The sequence below is a fragment of the Papilio machaon genome, chromosome 7 (assembly GCF_912999745.1).
Source record: "Papilio machaon chromosome 7, ilPapMach1.1, whole genome shotgun sequence".
NCBI classification, from domain to species: Eukaryota; Metazoa; Arthropoda; class Insecta; order Lepidoptera; family Papilionidae; genus Papilio; species Papilio machaon.
The window spans coordinates 2,617,490-2,637,083 of record NC_059992.1 but is presented as its reverse complement, the minus strand read 5'-3'; the positions used below and the strand labels follow the sequence as shown (position 1 = coordinate 2,637,083).

Sequence of the window (19,594 nt, the reverse complement as noted above, 5' to 3'; positions counted from 1 at the left end):
ACATAATGAACACATAAATAAACGGTTTCATATTATTAATATAAGGCTTTCATAAATTTGGTAGCACAATCTCATGTCACCTTTAATGCCACGTCGTTTAAGGATTTCGTACGACTTATTACGCATTGAATATAATACCCATTGTAATAAAAATAACTCTGAAACTTTTCTTCTCACTGACGTGAAGAAAAATTGGAACATATTAACTACCACTAAAATAATTTCTTTAGCTATCAACATCATGATCAGCCTTTGTCTGTCTATTGTAGGACATAATAATGTAGGCCTAATGCCTACCACAGTATGCGGTCCTCCGCTTTCATCTTTAGACATGACGTCAGACAACTATTATAATTTTTTATCAATTTTAAAAGGGATCTTAATCACTTGAAACAAACTTGTTGAAAATAAATACATATGTTGACGTTTATTAAGATATATTTATATATAACGCTTTTAACTGGACCAAATAAAACGCCGTTGCGCTCAATTAAAAAATGGCTAAAAAAAGGTACGTCATCCTCATGTTCATAAAAATAATAACTTTCCAAAGTTCTTGTAATTACGATACATTTTTAACTTCACTTGGCAATAGCTATGATATATCTCAACAATGTGTTTTACTTTGCTACTAACACCATCTGGTGTCGAACTTTTAAACATTTAATAGACAAAATTTATCTCAAAACACAAAAATCACGCATATAATGAATCATTTTCGTAACAATAATTAATACTAAGTACCCACTACGTACACTAATCACTACGGTAAGAAAAAAGAGAGCTAAGTTAATTTTCATTTTCAGCTCAATTCGGACCGTACAAGCAAGCTTTTGACTATGTTACCGTACGCGAAGGAGCTCACATGTTCTACTGGTTGTACTACACAACGGCTCCAGTCAAACATTACACCGAGCGCCCTATTATAATATGGCTACAAGGGGGCCCTGGCGGCTCCTCCACTGGCATCGGGAACTTTGAAATACTTGGACCACAAGATCTGTCACTGAAAGACAGGAATTATACTTGGGTAAGCATTAAACATAAAAGCGATTGATGCACAGTTGAGGGCCAAAATTGAAATTTTTACGGTGTACGAAAAAGTTTGCGTAACAATCAAATTATAGAGACTAGTACATACATACAGATTCCTTCTTAAATGAAATTTACAAACAAAATTGATGCGCTACTTTTATTTTTTTTATTATTTAGGTTATGTTGAGAAAGTACTTTAATCTAATCTGTAATATTAATCTATGATAGATGAACGATTGCTTTAACAGATTGGTTAATCTCTTTAAATTTATCAATGTAGATAAAGACCTGTAGGGTTAAAATGGAATTTAAATATTATATACAAAACTAAATATTAGGTCCTTACATATGAAATTGGCGTTTTTTATGGGAGGAACAAAAAGTCGAATATTTTTTAATATAATATATTTAATTAATCAAAGTATGAACCATTATTTTCTATGCACTTTTGCCATCTCATAGGTAGTTCATTGATCCCTTTACTAAAAAAACCAGTCGGACGGGAATCAATAACATCTTTGAAGGCGATTTGGACTGCCCCATCGGAGTTGAATTTTTTCCCTTGCAAGAAGTTATCCAAATTTCGAAAAAAATGGTAATCTGTTGGAGCAAGGTCCGGGGAGTACGGAGGATGTCTTAGACTTTCCAATTGAAGCTCTTCTAATTTAGTAGCCGTCTGTTGCGCAGTGTGTGGTCTAGCGTTGTCGTGAAGCAGCAGTGGCGTGGAGCGATTGACCAGCCTAGGTTGTTTAGCCGCTAGCTTTTCCATCATGGTTTGCAATTGCTGACAATAGACATCAGTCGTAATAGTCTGGCCAGATTTGAGAAAACTGTAATGAACAATACCGGCACTAGTCCACCAAACGCTTACAAGTAACTTTTTTGGGGTTAATTTTCGCTTGGGGCAGGATTTGGCTAGCTGGCCAGGATCCAACCATTGCGCTGAGCGCTTCTGATTATCGTAAAGAACCCATTTTTCATCACAGGTAATGATTCGGTTTAAAATACCTTCATTATTGTGCCGGTTTAGTAATGTAACGCAACAGTCGACGCGCGTTTGCCGGTTTGCTTCAGTCAATTCGTGAGTTACCCACCTTTCAAGCTTTTTAATCTTCCCAATTTGCTTCAAGTGAATTAAAACAGTTTTATCACTAACATCGCAGCCTGCAGCTAACTCGGACGTGGTTTGCGATGGATCCGCTTCCACAATAGCCTTCAACTCTTCATTATCAACTTGAGTCTTAGGCCGTCCACGGGGCTTGTTCTGCAGATCGAAATTTCCAGAACGAAAACGTTGGAACCAAAAACGAACTGTGTTTTCTTTTGCAACACGACCGCCATACACATCATTCACCCTTCGAGTCGTTTCCGCAGCACTAGTGCCACGGCGGAACTCGTACTCGTAAATAATACGATATTTTAAGTTTTCCATTTTGTAAAATGAGTGACGCAAACAGAAAAAAACAGAAGAAAAAAACAAATGAATGACGGTCATCGAACCACAAATACATGAGTCTATAGCTGTACAAATTTGAAATTGGAATTCCTTACCAAAGAGGAGAAATTCGTGATTAAAGTGGCCAGTACGAAAAACGCCAATTTCATATGTAAGGACCTAATACATAAAAATATACTTACAAACCAGCAAAAAACATTACCCTCTTTACCCGCATAATAAAAACTTTACCTTCGTCATTTTTGTATGTTTTCAGGTTAAAAATTTCAACGTGATGTTCGTCGACAATCCCGTGGGTACAGGATTCAGTTATGTTGATGATGTCAAATATTTGACTAAAACTAATTTAGAAATAGGTAAAATAGACTAATTGTTTAAAAATAGTTACTGAATTGCTTATGTATGTAAACATGAGTTTCTATTTCGAAACATCTGTACTAAAATATATTGCTGGATGGTTTTTTATTTTCGCATATGTTTTTCGCCTGTGGGAACCCACAGTAAATACTTAATGTCTTTTCAACAGCGACAGACTTTGTTGAACTGATGAAAGGATTCTATGAATCCCATCGAGAATTCGAAGGAGTTCCCGTATACATCTATGGCCAGTCGTATGGAGGCAAAATGGCAATTGACATTGGTATTGAAATGCATAAGGTAAATACAATGATAGAAAAATCATTCATTCTACACGACTCTGTTATTAAGTCGACTACTGAACATACTTTAAGAAGGATCGATGTAGCTGTTGAAAATCGGAAAAAATCCTAATAAATCTTAATACATATTTGAACCCAAATTGCATCATAAATATTTTAGTTAGTTACTTACTTTATTGTTATGTCGGTTTCAAAGCTTTCAATGAACATTATAGGCAGAAAAAGAGGGCACATTGAAGTCAAATCTTCGCGGCATAGCTATGGGTAACGCATGGATATCTCCAGTCGATGCAACATTAACTTGGGGCCCGTTACTGTTAGCTGCTGGTCTGGTTGACCAAGATGGCTACGAGAGTATCCAAGCAGCTGCTAGAAAAGCTGAGAGGCTTTTCAACGAAGGATCCTATGTCGAATCTACGAACCAATGGGCGCAGACGCAACGTGCGGTGTTTGCCGCCACAACTAGTGTTGATTTTTACGATATTCTAGCGCCAAGAAATGTATCACTTCCTGATACAAAAAAGAGTGCTTATGGTACGCAAATACATATTTTGTATTTAAATTACTTTCCCTTTTGCTATTGATTTTCTGAGACATACTTAATTTTTTCTAAGTGTAATATCTTTATTTTATAGAGGTTGCAAGAGAAATGATGATACGAGACTCACCTCTTCGGTCTCGCCGCGAAAGCGATGAATGGGACACGCATATATTAATGAATACCAGAGTCAAGCAGGCCCTTAAAATTCCCGAAAAAGTCCGCTGGCAAGCATCATCAAATGCAGTCTTTAACGCTCAAAACGGTGACTTTATGAAACCAGTCACTGACGGTAGTAAGTATCTATGTTTGTTTAAACGAACCTGCAATGTTCTACTTTTAAATTTCAAAAAAACTTACTATCAATATACCTAAGTACTAAGGAAGCATAGCGTTCCATAAAGTGGTTTAAAGAGGGAAAATACGACAGTTGATAGTTGAACTTAACATTTTTCTATAGACCAATTCTGTCCCGTAGTATTCACTTATATATTCTTTTGTTTCAATTTCAGTTGAAAAACTACTTAACGAGACAGACATTATTCTTACGAAATACAATGGAAATGCTGATTTAATCTGTTCCACTCCAGGTAAAACAGTTAACATTATATTGAAAGTTCTAAATCAAAATAAAATTGTTTTATATTGCAAACCTTATTTCCATATATTACAGGGCAAATACTATGGGTTGATAGACTTCAATGGGCGGGAGCTAAACAATATAAAAACTCCCCTCGTCGTCCCATCTGGGAGAACGACCGTCTCGAAGGATATTACAAAGCTCATGGAAACTTCAGATTCTTCTGGATCAATACAGGAAGTCACAGCGTAAGTTTGATACCGAAACATGTTTACAAATATTACTTGCTTATTGCTCTGTGACCCATACTGACTCTTGACCGCCGACACAAGAGAACAATCAACTTTGCCTTTCTTGCATTGTATCCTGCAAGTTTTGTCGAATCAAACTTGTTTGTCAAATAATCTATAAAAACGAATATTTAATTCGTTAATTGCTGTTTGGAGGCAGTTCATTTGGTGCCACTTTATAATATACTTAGTTATACTTAGTGAGATTATAAAACAATGAAGTCCACAATCGGTAAAGTTTAAATACTTTTTTGTTTGTTACAGGCACCAAGATCCAGCCCCGAAGCTCTTAGTGCTGTTCTACGTGATATGACTACGTTTGGATAATTTTTAAAGATGCGACTAATAATATTATTAAAAATAAAGATTTAATTAGTATTTTTTATTTGAAATACAATGAAAAAAATTATTTTTAAAATGCAAGATATTTGCATACTACTTATTATTATGTGCAAATATTCAAGAGCCACGTATATCCAATATTAGAATGCACAAAGTACTATTCGAATTTTCCTTTGAAGAATGTTATTTTAGGTCAGTTACAGTGGCTTGAGAATCTACAATGGCCGGGTCAAGATGGCTTCTCGAACAGATCGGGGAGCCCTCTCGTAATAGATACTAGTAAATTTCCAAGGCTATTTTTCTCAGACGGCGTCGTTTCATCTCAATTGAATACCACGACCCAGTATATTACATAGAATATTTCTTTTTTATTGAACACATAAGTTAACTTTCTATATGAGTGTTAATCTTTAGTGAAATTTTCTAGTGCAAAAAAGGTCAAATACTGAGTTAGAAAATTCATAAGTGAATAAAAAATTATTATCCCTGAAAATATTCGTTCCATCGGCTTAATTATCTCGAAAGTACTACTTACTAGTACTTCTTTCTTTTATATATATAGATATATATCTATATATATAAAAGAAAGTCGTGTTAGTTACACTATTTATAACTCAAGAACGGCTGAATCGATTTGACTGAAAATTGGTGGGTAGGTAGCTTAGAACCAGGAAACGGACATAGGATAATTTTTACCCCGTTTTCTTTTCTTTTTTTTTATTCCGCGCGGACGGAGTCGCGGGTAAAAGCTAGTATATAGATAGATAATAACTACTTAACCACGGACCCAATTCATAACTAACAAAAAATAATCCCTGTCATGAGGGCGCCACGATCTCCAACATCCGCCAATCAACAATGTCAATGTTACGGCAACGATTTTTTTTTAATATTATTGTTGTTGGCGTTACAAGAACATTGTTTCGAAGGCTTTTCATAATTTGACCAAATGTTAAATTTTTATGCGCCCTACCCTACGTGGAATTACCAATTCTTTCTTGCAGCATTTTATTTGACTCCTGGTAACACAGTTTTTCCCTCAAACTGTCACTGCCAAATGCCAAAGGACAAGCCAAGCAAATGCAATAGTCAATGTCATTGTTGTTATGTCAATTGTCAATTGTCAATTCAGCGTATTGGATACGGACGGATAATTTGGTGTCGTAAAATGAATTGGCTATAAATGATACACATAATAGCGTAAAGTTTTCAAATTTAAAAAAATATTAAGAAGTATTTACCAGCTAGTATTATTAAATTATAAACAAAAATGGCTGATATTCTCGATATATTAGATATTGAACAGCCTGGGACTGCAGAAATCACCAGAGATAGCATTTTACATGGTGATAAAATAAAAAAGAAGTATGTGACGGCCAAAGCTGCTCGTAGACCCGAAGGAATGCATCGGGAAGTTTTTGCATTACTCTATAATGATAACAAGGATTTGCCTCCTCTTTTACCAACTGATACAGGTAAGTTAGCACCATATATGCAATACTTAAAATGTAATTAGGTACTAGTATCCAAATTTGAATGGGTCCATATCAAATTAGGTCAATCAAACATTTGGGATCCAGCAATAGTAGTAGTAGTAGGAGAAATATCCTCTTTCTGTGTGTTCCCTTCTCCGTTAATTAAAGGTAGGCAACGCATCTGCATTCGTGGATATCTATGGGCAACGGTCGCCTCACTATTGCGGCGAATCCAGGTGGACATTTGCTCGTTTGCCGTAAAAAAAAAGGATTGTATAAAAAAGTACTTTCATCCATCTTAAATTGGAAAACATTCTATTAATATAATTGTAGTTATTAATTGCTAGTTTTACTAATTTAAATATTTTATGAACTCAACTATGTGTTATTTAAGGCAAAGCATATAAACAAACAAAAGCAAAGCTTGGTATGAGAAAAGTGAGGAAATGGGTATGGGCCCCATTTACCAATCCAGCTCGTAAAGATAATGCAGTCTTCTATCATTGGAAAAGAAAAACAGATGAAAGTAAGGAATATCCATTTGCACAATTTAATAAGGTTAGTACTAAATGTTTTTATCCAATATTATTCTTTTAAAATTTTAGATATGAAGTTACTTTTAAGTCGAGCTTATCTTAATTGTAGTACTTATTATGGCTCCTATTTTCTTTCAGCAAGTTTCAATACCATCTTATTCAGAGTCTGAATACAATCAATACTTAAAATCTGAAGATTGGAGTCAGGCAGAGACAGACCACTTGATGGATCTGTGTCAGCGCTTTGATCTCCGTTTCATTGTTATCCATGACAGATGGGATCGAGCTGCTTTTAGGGATAGAAGTGTGGAAGACTTAAAGGAGCGCTACTACAACATATGCGGCATTTTAAGCAAGGTTTATTAAAAAAATAATTTTTTAATTGCTTTATCTATGTTACTGAAACAAAACTTTATGATTTTTATACTTTCAACATGTTCTAAAATTAAAATAATTGATTAGACTTGAAAGAATAAAATAAGATAAAGATAACTTGAAAGAATAAGATAAAGAATAAATATATACAGTAAGCAATCAAGTCTTAAAATTTTGAATCTGTTTTAACTCATAGGTAAAAACGAATCCATGGTCAAACACGGTGACTATGGTTAATGGAGAGAAACGGGTGTATCATTATGATGCAGAACACGAGAGGAAGAGAAAAGAACAGTTACGGAGATTGTTTGACAGGACAAAAGAACAGGTAATTTGAAATCATCACTAAAAAAATTAAAAATAAGTAATTATTTGTTCCAGTTGTGAACTTAACAAATGATTTTTTTTATCACAGATAGAAGAAGAACAAACACTACTGGCTGAACTTAAAAAAATCGAAGCCAGAAAACGTGAAAGAGAAAGAAAGACACAAGACCTACAAAAGCTGATATCAAGAGCGGATGGGAACAGTGCTGCGGCTAACCAAACGGCTGTAACAAATGATGGAATGAACACACCATCTACTGTGTCGTCTAGCATTGCTAGGAGACATGATAGAAAACTTCACAAGAAGAAACTGGCCGCACAACAAAGACCAATGCGAGCTATTGAAACTGTAGTAAGCTTTCTTTTAATGTACCTGACTTAAATATTTTCAATGTAAAGATTTCCTTTAAGTACAATGTTATTTTTATCCACCAAAATGACCACCAATATTGTTAGCTTGTCACATTTATCTTTAGTGGAGGAAAAAACAAAGTTGCAGAAATATTTAACTACTGAAGCAGTCCAATGTTAAAAATTATGTGTAATATTTTTTTTGTTTCAAAATAATTCAGACAGTAGAATGGTCCGGTATAAAGTTCCCGGAGGCTCGCGGCACTGGAGTGTGGCTGCGCTCACAGCGCATGAAGCTGCCTCCTGGTGTAGGACAGAGGAAGACCAAGGCCATTGAGCAGGAGTTGCGACTCATGAATATCGGTATTTATGTTTCAAATACTTTGATATAAATATAATATAAAAGGATTAAAATTGTTACTATCTTACTTTTCTTATATTATAAATACGTATACGTAATACGGATGAATAGTTTTATGGATCATCATCTTGATACTGCAGACATGTGAACGGTTTTGTGCTGCCTTCGTCCAGGATACTCCCATAACCTTGACCAGAGAATTGTGTTTATTAACTTCAGAATAGCTGTACGAAATAGGATGACATTTAGAACAGAGAACAGTGTCGATTCCCTTAGGCTACTGATTCTTATTTTTTAATGTAACATGAACAAATTGTAAACCAGTTAGTCTTTGATAAATTCGTTATTTAATGAAGTTATACATTTCAGATATTGCCCCAACACCAACGGAGGCCATATGCAAACATTTCAATGAGCTGCGCTCAGACCTTGCTTTAGCTTTGGACCTCAAGAATGCATTGACTTCATATGAGTTTGAACTGCAGGCACTAAGACATCAGTATGAAGCTCTCAATCCTGGCAAGGTAAAATTAGTTCTTTTTACAAATTTTTACTGTCTTTTTTTTTATTTGACAAGTTCAGCCATTGTTTTGAATTATGACCAAGACTAAAAAAAAAAAATATAATCGCTTATAGCGATAAGGCCGCCCTTGCGATGTAAATTTGCATAATTTGCATTAGCAATGAGTTAATAAATAAATAAATATTGATTTTATTATAACACATTCAACACTAGACACATTGTACCAGTTGTTGTTACGTAAAAATTATAATAGAATTTAATGTAATGTTAAATTAACTCTGTATTTCAGACTTTGACAATCCCGCCGTCAATTTGTAATATGTCGACTGAAGCGGACACAAAGCCTCTCGGTGAAATAATCGATGTAGTTGGCTCTCCAGGCTCGCACAACAACACCATCTAGTATTGCCTCTGCCGAGCTTTCAATCGAGCTTTGTAAAGACAATCTCACATGGTGACTGTGTTGTGATAATCATAACAAATGTCTAATGAACAATAATATCCATCTTGTATTTTATCAAGTGAATAAAATGATTGCCATTTCAATGTTAACATGTTTAAGATATAATTAAAGTACATGGATCAATTTGATTATAATGTCAAGTATACTAGGTATTGTGTTATTGTAAGAATATTATGTAATGAAAATAAAGCATTGTATAATGTGTGATTTTTTATTTTTAGTTTTATTTCAACAATATCTTTTTCAAAAATAAAATCAAGTTGGTTTTCATGGTGAATAAAAGTAAAAAATTCTTTATAAGTTTTTAATAATGAAAATGCTAAATGGCTCCTTTAGGAGCTCCATAAGCATCTGGCATTCTTTCTATAGTGAACTTATGTTCTGCAACATACATGATTGGTACTCCAGGGATTTTCCTTATTCTTCGTTTTAAATCTTTATCATTAGTAGCTACTATGTAACATTTGTGCTGCGTGACTCTTTGCACAATGCAGTCATCTGCATATGTTCCTTTATGGAGGCAGGCTATCCTTTCAAAGCGTGGGTCTTTTATGATCCTTAGTGCAACTCTGTACTTTCTACCCAATTTTTCCAATTCACCTAAGACACAGTCTGTTATGTATGGAATACATTTAGCATATAGACAATCCATCATATTCTGTATTATGTCTAATTTGTTTTTTATTGAAAAGTTAATAAAATTAGTATCAATAAGTATGTGGTAAGGTGGGCCTAACTGTGTATTATATTGGAAAAACAAAGCAGAGCTAGTTTGAGGCACTTCGCGGATTTTCATTTCATGAGGATCGATTGCTTTCTTCTTTTTGGGTTCGGCACGATCTTTAGCTTTAATTCGTGGATCGCTCGGACTAATAATCTTTTTCATTTTGGCGAATCTTTTTTCTACTATTTTTCTTGTCTTGCGCTGCTTCCCCTGAAACCACATAATTTTCAAAATAATAATAAATACCCTGTTTAGTTCTCTTTACTGTGCATGCATTTATTTTAAAGACCATTGCACTCACCATTTTGTCTTCTAAAATGTAACAAAATACTATGACCACTTATTAATCTTGTTTCACTTATTACTAAGTTGATTTCTTAATTATATTATGATAAAATACTTTAATAACCTCCAGCAAAACAATCAAAACCACGCTTGCATTATAAAGTTTAAAGCAAACTGACACTGACAGCTGAGCTTGACATCCGGGAAAAAAAAGTTTTGACAGTTTTTTTATTTGAAAACTTTATGGCCTAGTTGATGATGTAATCCCGGCCGATATCGGCCACGGCGACTGTCTTCAGCTCCGGTTAGGCCTAGTTACAAGCCTATTTAAGTGGCTTGTAACTAGGCCATAAATGTAATGCTAAAAAAACATTTGAAAATAGAGAACAGTTTTTGCAACATCTATTCATTTATCTATATTTAATCTGTGTTTACAATTTGACAATTTTGATTATGTCATCTGTCATTGTGATTTCATAAACTTGTCGCCTTTCTTATTATTTTTCGATCGAATTTTATCTCTACTGAAAGTGGTGAAAATATTGTGCGCATAAAATGTCTGCACATTTGTCTGCGATAGATCTTCTTAAATTAGGAGATGAAGATAGGAAGAAACCCTTTTTAAACCAATACTGGCCATATATTATTGGAGTTCCTTTTGGAATTGGGACGGGAGTTATGATCAATTTTGGCACAAGACGTCCAGTCTTTAGCGGTAATTTATTACATAACAATAACAAACTAAAGCATTTCTGTGGAATTTTTGATCGATGAAAAATGATTATATAACAGAAAAAATATTTCATTGAATTTTTAGGTATTCAAAAACATGTCGTTGGAGTGGCCGGTTGGTGTGCGCTTTTAAATTACGTGCAAAACAAACGAGATGCTTATTTTGCTGAAAAGGACGCTGTCTATCGCCATTACATTGAGTTACATCCTGAAGATTTCCCTACTCCAGGTAAGTTAAATGAATATTCAATAGATGTCTACTAGTTCTTAAAGACAGTGTCAATTAGTAGTATAGGTCTGTTACACTAATTTTGAATCCCTAAGATTTTTATAAATAATTGTATGTAATGGCTTGGTGTGTCGGGACTGCACTAAATGGAGGTCCATGGTCTGCCTACCCCTCGGTTACAGATATGAATTATTGCAATGTTTCTCTATATTGATGAGTACTAAGATTACACATATTATCACAAAAACTCACTTCTGCAAGGTTTTATTTAAATGCACAGTTGTAAGTATTTTGTTTCAGAGAGAAAAAAATTGGCAGATGTTTTTGAACCCTGGGTGCCAATCAGGTAAATGTTAGATTTAATGAAATATAAAATTGAAGATTCAGTAAATGCTTAATTTATATGTTCAGTGGCAATGTAAACATGTTATTAGTCAATAAAGTCTAGATAATATGTTTTAGAATTATTTAATTATGAATTGTTTCCTGCAAATCTGGAAAAAATCAATTCCTGATATTTATTTCAACTTTAAGGTCTATAATATGCAAAGACAATGTGGTAACATGCAAATTTAATGGCATATTAGCCCAAAGGAAAAAATCTCACTATTCCTCTTATATTCTTCAAACAGAGAAAACCCTTAAACCAAAAATCAAGGTTGACAAACATAATAATTATGTGGTGTGTAATATTTTTTTACAGTTAATTGTGCGATAGAAAACCAAAACAACTTTAATAAATTCAAAAAGTAAACCATTAATTTCATAACAAGACCAATTGTTCGTAAAGTGTGTACGTTCCGACACTATCATACCCTTCCATTAAATACGAAATTTATTTTTTTTGCATAATTAATTCAATACTTCATAGGCGTCAGTTCAGCTGTTAAATGTATAATACATCAAGCTATCTGAGCCAGTATGGTAGACACTATCGCTGTTTGGTATAAAGCATTTTATAATTCACCTGTACCCAGTCCTGCCAACCCCTCGCCATCTCATCTCCATTAACAAATCCTAATCCAGTTCAACCCCTGTGTGGGACAGGCGGGGGCGACCTGCACTTTATAGCAATACAGATATAGTGAAAATAGCGCATGGTGTCTGGTATTTATTTAATTATTAATTGTTACAATATTCTTCCACACATAATATGTAAAAATAAGCTAACTGCCTAACAAGATAAATTAAGTAGTACACAGTACTAATTTGTATGACAAAGCATAGAACTAGTCAAATTGCTTTTAATGTAGGTAGGACTCACTTGTTCCAAGCACAATGTGCAGCGTAGCCAGTGCTGCATTGGTTTGGTGCAATAACATATATTACAATAGCTGTGTTAGCGATTTCATCTGTCAAATACTGTCTTCGGGTAACATTTTTAATATTACAAGAAAACATATTTAACTTAGAAAACACTCACATAAACCTTACATATTCCCATACAAACTTTCACATCCCCTATTCCCTATTGTTACTTTGCACCCTTGAGGGTTAAACTTTTATTAACTATAGCCAAAAAAATAAGTTTCAAGCTTCCAACTGTAATTCTTTGTCTTTTCTCTGGCTTTAGACTATCTGTACCAAATTTCATATTAATCTATTCAGTAGTTATGGCGTGAAAGCGAGATAGATAGTTTTGCACTTTTGCATTTATAATATAGCTGTCGCCTGCAACTCCATCCACGAGGAATTTAAAAAAAAACTTAATTAGTAGCCTTGTGTTCTTCAAAACTGTTCTACATCTATATCAAACTAGCTTTTGCCCGCGACTCCGTCCGCGCGGACTAAAAAATAGAAAACGGGGTAAAAATTATCCTATGTCCGTTTCCAGGTTCTAAGCTACCTGCCCACCAATTTTCAGTCAAATCGATTCAGCCGTTCTTGAGTTATAAAAAGTGTAACTAACACGACTTTCTTTTATATATATAGATTTAAACGAGATCCATGCTTTAGTTCTGGATATACTTTTAACAAACATCCATCTATCCATCTAAACATTCACATTTATAATATTAGTAAGATAAGTAAGGATTGGTGCAGTAACATATATTCCAATTGGTGCACTATAGTATTACATTATATTATTTCCAGTACTAATTAGGGAATGTATGAAATATTTCCTTTTCAAGATCCAAGAAACTATGGTTTGGTTCATTTTTCACACCGATTGTGTGGCCGGTGTAGATATTGATGTCTTTGTCATTCTTTAAATGCTTTTCTCTTCCATCATCAAGTCCTATTATGTCAATATGATTGCTGTTATTGTAAACTTCGTTCTGCATAGAATTTTGTGATATGTTGGCATGTTTTTTCATTTTGTGCAGTTTCTGAAAATGATGTTAGAGTTAAAAAAAAAGCTAGACACCAATGACCAATAGCACTTAATAAAAACAACACATTCAATGCTACTATAGTTTTCATGTAATAATGACCTCAGATGTTGGTGACACTGAAAGTGTTAATCATTTTTTTTGTTATCTCTGATAATGATTTAAATATACTATATTGAAATAAGATATTTTTGGACACTCACAAGATCTCTGCTGTGCACGTAAGCAGCTTCACACTCATCACATTTGAAGTCTTTGACACCTTTATGTTTGCTCATATGTCGAGTCAGTTCACTAGATGTTATAAATGATTTATCACACAATGAACATTGCTGCAAAAACAATGTAACGTAATACATATTTTTTATTACAACTGAAATCTTACGATTTTGTGAAATAACTTTACTAATATAAGAACTGACTGTTCACGAAATGATGTGGACAACTATCTACTAAAATTCTAAAAGACAATTTAAGAAATAGAATTAAAAAAATTGGAATTGTTTATTCCGAAGAAAAGTATTTTTTTATTGTCTTAAATTCATAGTTAACTTAACTTGTTCATATTGGAGTGACGGCCGCGTGTTCACATTATCCGTTAGTCTTACTTAATATCGGGAGTAAATAGCGACCTCTGTCGCCGATAAGATGTGAAAATTCCTACATAAGTTGATATATTTGATACTGTAGCGAGCGCGCCAGTCAATATGAACAAGCAAATAAAAAAAAAACTTACATGATCTTTTTGGCCCGTGTGAATTTTAAGATGTGTCTGAAGATTACTTTGCGCAGAGAATTTTTTACTGTAAAAGAAAAAATTAAGTTTTATCTCTGTGAGACTGCAAAAATTGATATCTGTGTAGAAAAAAAAAAAACAATGATGTTTATAAATTTTGAATCAAACAGATTTAGAAATACCTGCACACTGTGCACTTAAATGGCTTCTCACCGGTGTGTGTTCGTAAGTGTATTGTGAGGTTATGTTTCTGTGAAAAGCCACGCGGGCAGTACATACACACGTATGGTTGTTCACCAGTGTGTGTCCTGGAAATTAATCATATAATCATATATAAGCTTTGCATCGAAAAGATAAACAAAATTCTTTATCCCTTGAATAGTCTATTTCAGTGATTCAGCCTCTTAATGGTTCACTGAAGACCCTGTGATAGGGGGTGGAAAGACCTGTAATATTTTGAAGGTCGACGAATTTGGTCATCCGTTCTACTTATTAAGCTATAATAAATTAAATAAGTTAAAACACTGTACAAGAAACTTAATAAGAACATAGTCTAGAAGACCACATATGCTACTTATTAAGTTTTTAGCATATGTGTTCTTCCAGATTATGTTTGACATCTGCCAAATTTCATCAAGATCATCCCATCCCCATAACACACAAATATCCATTCTAAACTTTCGCATTTATAATATTACTAGCTGTCGCCCGCCACTCCGTCCGCGCGCAGTTAATAAGCTTATATGACACGTTCGTAGATTTACCATAGCAGCGCCATCTATTGATTACTTACTCAACCCAGTCGAAAGGTATCGACATCTGTTAGAATCATTTGGAGTTAACAGATAATTGTGACTGTCAAATAATAACAGACAAATAATTAGCAATAAATTAAAATTGCGACTATAATTTGAGATTTAAACTATCCTATCTCTCAAGTTGGATCAAACTGCATGGTGTGCGAATTTTATTATAATCGGTTAAGTGGTTTAGGAGTCCATTGAGGACAAACAGTGTGACACGAGATTTATATATATTAAGAAGATTAAGATAAGTATAAATTAGACTCTATTACCTCATGTGCATTTCCAGTTGGGCATTGCATCGGAATTCTTTCTGACACTCTTGGCAAGTGTGACTTTGCTTCGGTTTTGGTTTAGGACCACGCTTCTTTTTTTCCGATTCTGGTTTCCTATTGTAATTTGATCTACTTTTTTTCTGACTTAGTTTGCATTTGCTGTGAAATAAAACATTAATTTATGCATAAACAAGTTCATAATTGTATTCATATATTTTTTTCTATTCAAATTATCCCCTTCAAAGTATTAGAAACCTCAATTTTCCTTAGGCTATATTTTTATGAACAATTTATTAAGATACAACAAATCCAAAATTCGAGTAAAGTAAATTGATTGAAAAATATTCATAATACACCATTTGAAAATCTCCAAAAATATTGAAAGGTTTTTTACGTACCATTTTTTAATTAATGTAGTACGAGGTGTCTAAAAAATAGTAAAGTAAGTAAATTATGTACAACATAATTAACAATCAAATAAATATATTCTTATATACATACAAATGGATCTGTCATAACAGCAACATCATGGGACCTGAAATACAATTTAATATTTTGTGAAATGAAAAAAAATATTTTGACTTTTACAAGAGAGTTTGTAAAATGTTTAAACATTATGTTTGACAAGTACAGCAATTAAGACACTATAAATCTAACATTAAAATCTGAGAAAATTACAAAAGCATTTTAATTTTAGTTTACGTACCATTTAGTCACTCTATCATTACCCATTCTTTTCAATGTAGAACAGTTTTTTGTCTGCAAAAATATACATCATGTAAACTATTTAACACAGATATTAAATAAAAATTATGTATATGAGAGTAAATATTTATAGATACGTACAAAACTGTCCAGTGAATCTGTCATTATGCCAATATCATTAGTTCTGTGAAAGTATTAAATAAATTAGAAAAAGAAGATAGAATTTTTCATATCAGTCTCCTAAATATGTAAGTATTTAACAAATACCCACCTACTGACTATTTGCATTCCATGGTATTCCCTTAAACGAATATCTGAACTTTCACATAAATGTTTGAAATGATAAGCAACTCCTAATTTGTACACACAGTTGCTGCAAATTTGCTCTGGTAAACCATCATTATCACATATCTGCAATTAATAAAAGATGTAATACAGAATTATTCAAAAATGCATATATTCCTTTTTTGTAAGGTGGCAAGAGAGCAAGTGGCTACTCGACTTCACTAAAATAGTGAAGGATCTGCTGCCGCAACCACTGTTACAAACCACTGTTAAAATTAATTTAAAATCCATTTTAGTTTGTTCATATGCCAATTAATACAATTTGAAATTAAATATGAGTTCCACTTACCTTAACATTACTACAATATTCTATCATTTCTCGTAAAGGTACTGAGTAATTATCCACAAAAATAGAGGAGAGGAGCCCCCCTTTCAGACAAATTCTACAAACATTATCCATTTTTCAAGAGTTTTCGCAAGTTTTACTTGTTGTTTACTTACATTTTCATCTTATAAACCCTATAAACCAGATTTCTATTTCTTTAACTTTGTCAGTTTTATCAAAGAGTACATAAGTAAGTATAGTCAAGTGATACTAACGAGTAGGTGTAGTTTAGGAAATAAGTCTATCTGTTTAAGGCACATATTCAGATTTAAGGATAAAAGTTTAAAAATTCACTAGAGATAGTTGACTAAAATCGGTGAAGAATAATTTAGATTTTTGGTTCCTATGGAACTTGAAATCGAAAATTTCGTGATTATTTAAAAATAAAGCTGTTTATTTCTATATCTTTTTATGTCTACAACCTTACTAAATAACTTAATATTTCTAGCCAAAAGTGTTTATGTTTATTGCTTGTTCGATTGAATTTAATAGAAGACCGATTCTCACTAGTTCATATTCATAGTTTTTGTTGTTATGCGCGTACGCTCGACTTTTGGATGTTACTACACTATATTTACCTTATACTCTTTGATTTTGGGTTTTGGCATTGTTAGACATTGACAGGTTCTTTGCTATTCAAATATTGAAGATTTAAATAGTTTTTTAAGAAAAATTAATATTAATTTGCTTGATATATATGCATCAAAATGCGAGAACAAAGCGATGCACCAAAGAAACGGAGAAACCGATTTATTACATGCGAGATATGTAAATATCGTGCTTTCCGAAAACCTGGCATCAAAAGAGAATTTATGACGAGATTCCCTCTAGATGAAGCTCGGTAAGGAATTAATAACTGTAACATATTAAAACAAGCACTACAAAAGAAAGGAGTAGACATCGCAATAGTTTGCAATCAAGGTTCACTGAGCCTTGTATCAAGAAATATGTCTATTATATTTTAAATACAGAAGAAAATATAAACGGAATATGAATATTGGTAATTATTTCACTTCAAACTTATTTCATATTAAAATTTATGTAAATTTTATGAAATAATAAAAAAATGTGAAATGGAATTGATAGAGAACTTATTTTCAAATCGTATTATTTTATTTTATTCAGAGAAAACTCATAAGGCATATGAGTGTGGGATTCATATTGTCAATAGAAATATGGAACACTTTGAAGGTAGTATGTCAAATATATTTAAACCGCTATTAAAAGTCAGAAATGTCAAAATCTTTAAATGTGACATAAAACACAAAGTCATACAAGGATATCTGAACAGATGAGAGGCTGGGATCTGTCGGGAGATACTTAGGACATATGACAATGATAGGACAGCTAAAGTACAAGGGGACAGGGGGGCACTAGTGAGCTCTCATAATTTAGTTTGACTTACCCTCACCGGTTCAGATAGCCTTGTCGGTCTATAGTTCATGCAAATTACTTTCATTAACACATTAACTGCTATAGTGACAAATGACTGATAACACAAGCGAGAAAGGAGTTTTACAATGCATTAAACTTAATTTTTTATGTGTATTTTTTATGCACAAACCTCTGGCATTCTAAGAATACCACAATTTTAATAACAATCTGTTCTATGCACGAATAGAAAACAATATGATAAAAATACAATGATTTTTGATTTTTTTTTCGTTTTTTTTTTAATTTGTTTATCGTGTTTTATCCTTAGTTTCTCAGATTGATCGATCACCTAATGCCGCGTAAAATTTATCGAAGAATGGCAACAAATCATAATTTTGCCTCAGAATGATCTGAACATCTCACAAATTGACTGGATTTCATATCGGTGAGTAACAAAATAATAATTTTAATACATTGTGAAGTTAGTTAAGTATTATTTTCTTATATATGTACAATTGGGGAATCTGGTGGTGTTCCACTTTTAAACTAGAGTCGTTTGAACATTTTGTAAACATAGAGACAGCGATGAACAATAGCCAATAGGACGCAGCTTTTAAATGTGTCGTTTGCGTAACTTACTGCTACTTACTTGGTTGTAAGAAGAGGCGGAGGACAAGTGGAACACCGCGTATTTCCGCGACTGTACATCAAACTGAAATTAAATATGTTTTATTAAATTTTAATTTTTGTATGCAAGGTGTGTATTTTAACTAGTAGCGCAGCCACGACTGCAGTCTTTTATTAATAAATGTATATAATTATAAATTGAACTTTGTGGCAGTGAAAATAAATGTTATTTTCCAGTGAGGTGTATAACAGTTTGGTGGTGGGAAAAACGTTACAAGTTTGCGACTGCTAACGAGATGGGTATAAAATGGGGTTAAGATAACTAATTAATTGGCCCATTTCCATTTGGAGTCATATAATACGAGTAATGTGGAGTATTCGATAGTACACTACAGAAATTCTACGCTTCCCTAGCGAGTTTAGAGATTTTGATTTTTCAAACTCCATATTTTTCGATATGATTTGAAACCAAAAAACTAGTTTCAGTATTTTTTAAATCTGGATATTAATAGTAATTTTGTAACAAGTATAACGTCAAGTTTTCCATGGACGTGAAAATTAAAATCTGCATTGCACGATGGCGTCTCTGAGGAGCGCCTGAGGGCGTAAAACGATGATATCGTGCTTCAAAGCCAAAAATGTATTAAAAGAACAATGAAATAAAATATTAAAAACTGTTTTTATTTATGATTTAGTAATTCCTTTGTACTTAATTCTAATATAACCTATCCATTACATTCACACTGCTAATTAATTTCAGCATTTTCAAAATAAAAGTTCAAAAATTGGG

The 19,594-nt window shown here is 33.1% G+C and overlaps 5 protein-coding genes and 1 long non-coding RNA gene across 7 annotated transcripts; 4 read left to right on the top strand and 2 right to left on the bottom strand.

Annotated features, from left to right (window-relative positions):
• Positions 1-400: 400 nt before the first annotated feature.
• LOC106719543 (retinoid-inducible serine carboxypeptidase) lies at positions 401-4,912 on the top strand. Its single transcript, XM_014513904.2, has 9 exons — positions 401-511; positions 807-1,030; positions 2,748-2,847; positions 3,018-3,148; positions 3,366-3,684; positions 3,786-3,983; positions 4,201-4,278; positions 4,362-4,516; positions 4,823-4,912. Exons 1-9 carry the CDS (start codon positions 418-420, stop codon positions 4,883-4,885), a joined length of 1,362 nt encoding a protein of 453 aa, XP_014369390.2. The 5' UTR covers positions 401-417; the 3' UTR covers positions 4,886-4,912.
• Positions 4,913-6,021: 1,109 nt separating this feature from the next.
• LOC106719435 (DNA methyltransferase 1-associated protein 1) lies at positions 6,022-9,474 on the top strand. Its single transcript, XM_014513774.2, has 8 exons — positions 6,022-6,375; positions 6,770-6,933; positions 7,050-7,268; positions 7,483-7,614; positions 7,702-7,965; positions 8,186-8,327; positions 8,695-8,849; positions 9,138-9,474. Exons 1-8 carry the CDS (start codon positions 6,171-6,173, stop codon positions 9,249-9,251), a joined length of 1,395 nt encoding a protein of 464 aa, XP_014369260.2. The 5' UTR covers positions 6,022-6,170; the 3' UTR covers positions 9,252-9,474.
• Positions 9,475-9,580: 106 nt separating this feature from the next.
• On the bottom strand, positions 9,581-10,503 carry LOC106719481 (rRNA-processing protein FCF1 homolog). The gene is made up of 2 exons (XM_014513829.2): positions 10,337-10,503; positions 9,581-10,245 (listed from the first exon to the last, which is right to left on the bottom strand). The coding sequence occupies exons 1-2, from the start codon at positions 10,337-10,339 to the stop codon at positions 9,631-9,633; spliced, it is 618 nt and encodes a 205-aa protein (XP_014369315.1). The 5' UTR covers positions 10,340-10,503; the 3' UTR covers positions 9,581-9,630.
• A 257-nt stretch (positions 10,504-10,760) lies between these two features.
• LOC106719486 (NADH dehydrogenase [ubiquinone] 1 subunit C2) lies at positions 10,761-11,735 on the top strand. Its single transcript, XM_014513831.2, has 3 exons — positions 10,761-11,035; positions 11,138-11,281; positions 11,582-11,735. Exons 1-3 carry the CDS (start codon positions 10,876-10,878, stop codon positions 11,629-11,631), a joined length of 354 nt encoding a protein of 117 aa, XP_014369317.1. The 5' UTR covers positions 10,761-10,875; the 3' UTR covers positions 11,632-11,735.
• Positions 11,736-13,254: 1,519 nt separating this feature from the next.
• On the bottom strand, positions 13,255-17,017 carry LOC106719473 (zinc finger protein 737). Its single transcript, XM_045678689.1, has 11 exons — positions 16,768-17,017; positions 16,405-16,544; positions 16,275-16,317; positions 16,135-16,187; positions 15,930-15,963; positions 15,827-15,855; positions 15,426-15,587; positions 14,533-14,658; positions 14,351-14,417; positions 13,818-13,946; positions 13,255-13,611 (listed from the first exon to the last, which is right to left on the bottom strand). Exons 1-11 carry the CDS (start codon positions 16,876-16,878, stop codon positions 13,378-13,380), a joined length of 1,128 nt encoding a protein of 375 aa, XP_045534645.1. The 5' UTR covers positions 16,879-17,017; the 3' UTR covers positions 13,255-13,377.
• A 393-nt stretch (positions 17,018-17,410) lies between these two features.
• On the top strand, positions 17,411-19,481 carry LOC106719539. Of its 2 annotated transcripts, XR_001357422.2 has the most exons (3): positions 17,411-17,644; positions 18,506-18,622; positions 19,042-19,481. It is a non-coding gene; the product is annotated as an uncharacterized LOC106719539 (long non-coding RNA). The 2 variants fall into 2 exon arrangements; XR_006756157.1 differs by having other exon boundaries at positions 18,506-19,481.
• The last annotated feature ends 113 nt before the right edge of the window (positions 19,482-19,594 follow it).